The 3860-nt window shown below is 37.6% G+C and overlaps 1 protein-coding gene across 1 annotated transcript in view; it reads right to left on the bottom strand.

Annotated features, from left to right (window-relative positions):
• Positions 1-2797, bottom strand: part of LOC106872845 (uncharacterized) — a 9639-nt gene extending 6842 nt beyond the window's left edge. The window contains exon 1 of the mRNA XM_014919981.2: positions 2454-2797. Coding sequence (XP_014775467.1) covers positions 2454-2641 — 188 coding nt within the window. The 5' untranslated portion in view covers positions 2642-2797. The remainder of the gene's footprint in view (positions 1-2453) is intronic.
• Between the last annotated feature and the right edge of the window lie 1063 nt (positions 2798-3860).

Below are 3860 nucleotides of genomic sequence, written 5' to 3'. Positions count from 1 at the left end.
TGTTGGCAAAATAACATAGTCTGCCATGGACACCTGTGCTTTGGTTCTTTCTTTCTTTTTCTGTCACTTTTGCTATGAATTAAATTAATGAATTCAACGGGATACACCGTCTGCAAATAGTTGGGTTCAGCATATTATCCTCCATTTTCTAATTGTTATATATATATATATATATATATATATATAAAGCTCCATAAAGATCAGAGCTTAACTGCAGCTTTTGGTGATCCAAATCGGAATGTGCAATCTATGCGGTAGTCTTTGGAAAACATTGTCTGGTTTAAAATGCCACATCAGATGCCATGATGGTTCTATATATATATATACATATATATACACATACATATATGGTGGGAGTCACTTGTAGACTGAGAAAGAAGGTCCAGCAAATTCTTGTTCAATAACCTGTATTAACACATTGGTTAATACAGTCCCAGATACACTATGCCAGAATAAAAAAAAACACCCTGTTCCATAGATTGCATAAATCAGTCAATGTAGGTCATAAAGAATTTTGCTAACATTCCAAAATGTCTGGTGCCCATCCCAAGTTCTACAATGTGACATAGAATCGAGTCACATGTTTAAGATTTTGAAGATAGGGTGGGTGGGGGGTTTGCCAAAGGGACTTAATGAGAATGATAATGTACTCTTACATAAAATGCTGTGAGGGTATTAATGGAGAACACAGCCAAAATTAATAATAAAAACAATAGCAAAACCTTTATTTCTGCAAGTATTTGTTCGTTCGTTTTTCCATATTTGCATGGGTTGGACGAATATGATAGCGAAGGCATTGTTTTACAGCAAAATGCTGCTAACCATCACCAGTTTTTTTTTTTTTTTTCAAGGGATTTCTTATTTTACAAAGCTTTGAAGGTATGGGGGTAACTGGAAGGTTTACTGACAAGAAAAACTAACACATATACATACGTAAAGACACACACACATATATAAACACACAATAATGATGCAATCATAATATATACATACAGATACAAACCCACATAAACAAACAAATATATACATATATATACACACATGGGGTTCAAATTCCACAACAATACAATAACCAGATCAAAATTTAGTTCCAAAACATGTGATACCATTCTTTAAGAAAATCAAAATATAATTTTCAGGGTATTTTTCTTCACACCACTATCATATATATATATACATACATACATACATATATATATATTTATATATATATATATATATATATATATAGATGTATGTATGTATGTATATATAGCTGTATATATATATATAGCGTTACGTTCCATCTACTTATTATATATATTTATATACACACGCACAAAGCTTTGTGTATGCAACAAAGTTTTGTATATAAAACGGATGCTGAAACTAAATAAGAGAGATGCTTATTCTGGGAAGTCCAATTATAAAGTTTTTTTATTTTTTGTGAGAAAAACCTAGAAACATCGTAATTTTTGTGTATACAGGTTCATCAGGAGACTTCATACACACACACACACACATCGTGGTAATTATTACTGTGTTATAGATGCATTACAACCAATCTTACCAAGCGAGTAATATGAATTTGATTAACATACGCACTCATTATACAAGTGCCTAGTTTTACTGATCTCTCACTCTCTCTATATATATATTTATATATACACGCGCACGGAGAGAGAGAGAGAAAGAGAGGGACAGAGAACATGATTGTGAGTATTCTTAAGTGTATGAATGAATTATCGATATCATCAAATTCTTAAATATTATCCAGTAATAGGCCCAGGTCTGTCTCGATATGAAGTGGAATGCATGCTAAGGTAGTGTTTCTCAGGGGCTAAACTGGTAAAGGTGTTGGTGAAAACAGGGATCAGGTAAATTACTCACGTTGAATAAAATTAACTTTTCAAATCTAACACCTTGATAGAATAAAAACCATTATACGGAATCGAGCTCTTGTCTTTTCCTTAACAAAGGGTGTGATCTGGTACTCGCGGATTGGGGGAGGGAGTTCGAAATGAGGGAGAAGCGAACAAACAATGGAAATCGGGGAAGCTTTGATGGAAGAGAATTTAATATAGTAAAACAGCATCAAATAACAATTTTTAATTAGGTATAAAGACTAACAATTTTAAGCTGAGAGACAGGGCCAAGTTAAGACATAATCAGACGGGGAAGTAGCCCCGAAGGACCCCACGAGTTTAGTGGCCACGATCTAATCTATACGGGGTGTCACTGCGTATGTTGGGACCCCAGTGCGTTGCTTTGCCCTACGATGGGTAGTTTAGCGAACTACGATGCTATTTAAGACGGATAAGCGGAGAGAGTGGGGGGAACTGGTTGATTATATCTGGTGCTTTATTTGATGGACCCTGGAAGGGCGAAGATGACCTCGGCAGGATTTGAACCGAGAATGAGACGGAAGAAACAGTAAATAAATGAAGAAAGAAGTGAACAGAAGAGTTACTCACCATTTGATTGTGCAAGAAGCGTGAGGTGGATATGTGGCGTAGATGTAGAGAAGGCCGATGGTCAGCAACAACGTTATTGCGATGACCGACAGAAATATGAATCGGCCAAAAAGGGAGAGACAGCGTCTTTTAAAGCCATAACGTCGGTTGGGTTTAACGGAGGAATTTAGTTTCCTGTAAGCAGTCATTCTTTAATGAGTGCCTTCAACAAAGAACAATGTCGCTTGTTATGTAAACAAGAGAGGAACGGAGAGACAAAAGGATCGAGATGTAAACAAAGTGAAGCAGAAATCACTTGGCATCTGTTGAAGTATGTAAACTTCCTGTTTGTGACAACTAGCGCCCTCGTTCGGCGGCGCAACGCTGTCGGTTACTTTTGAGTTACCCACCCCTAGTTGCCCCAAATGTTTTTTTTTAAGTCTCTTCATCTATCTATCTATCTATCCATCTATCTATCTATCTATCTACCTATCTATCTATTTATCTATCTACCTATCTATCTATTTATCTATCTATCTATCTATCTATACATCTATCTATCTGTCTGTCTTTCTCTCTCTCTATCTATCTATCTGTCTGTCTCTGTCTCCCCCTCTCTTTCCCCCTATCTATCTATCTATCTATCTGTGTGTGTCTAAATGTACGTATGTTTTATCTTTTATTTGTTTCAGGCATTAGACTGCGGCCATGCTGGGGCACCGACTTGAAGAATTTTTTGTTTAGTGAAACAACCCGAGTACTTATTTTTTAAAGCATGGTATTTATTCTGTCATCCTTTTGTAGCGGCGCGTGTGGCCGCCATCTTGGGAAGTGCCATTGCGCATGTGCAAGGGATTTGCCGTCAGCGGAAGTACCCGAGTACGCATGCGCAATGCAACAGGTGGAGAAAAAGCAATAGCGTTCCCTCTCTTTTCCATCCAGGAACCGTCGTGACAGGACGTCTTCCAGGCTCTCTGACAACTCGACCCCGACATGTGGTCGAAGCTTCTTTGGTATTCTAGCGGCATGCCTATTCACCAAGGAACGAAACGGCTCTACACCAACCTAGAATAAACTAGTGACCTGTCGTTACCCCTCGTGTTGTTGTATTTCTGGATTTTAATGATTAATATAAGAACTGGGGAGAGACGGCCGAGCCGTCATAACGCATCCAATTCTTATAACTGGTGACCCCCGACGTGATAACGGAATTATCTCTCTAACAACTCGTAAAAAAAAATGAAGAGACGACGAAAAAAAACCCCCAAAAAACAACACAAGAGACGAGGAAATGGAACAACCAACTGCAACAGTTTTCTTACCCCGGAGAAAAAATACCATACAGCCTGGAAATTGAACCATCAACTACTATGACACGAGCGTTTTCTCTCTAGCCGCTGACCAGGTTTTTTTTTTTTTTTTTTTTTT

The sequence above is a fragment of the Octopus bimaculoides genome, chromosome 18 (genome assembly GCF_001194135.2).
Source record: "Octopus bimaculoides isolate UCB-OBI-ISO-001 chromosome 18, ASM119413v2, whole genome shotgun sequence".
NCBI classification, from domain to species: Eukaryota; Metazoa; Mollusca; class Cephalopoda; order Octopoda; family Octopodidae; genus Octopus; species Octopus bimaculoides.
Note: the sequence above shows the minus strand (reverse complement) of the source record. Positions and strands in the feature narration are given on the sequence as shown.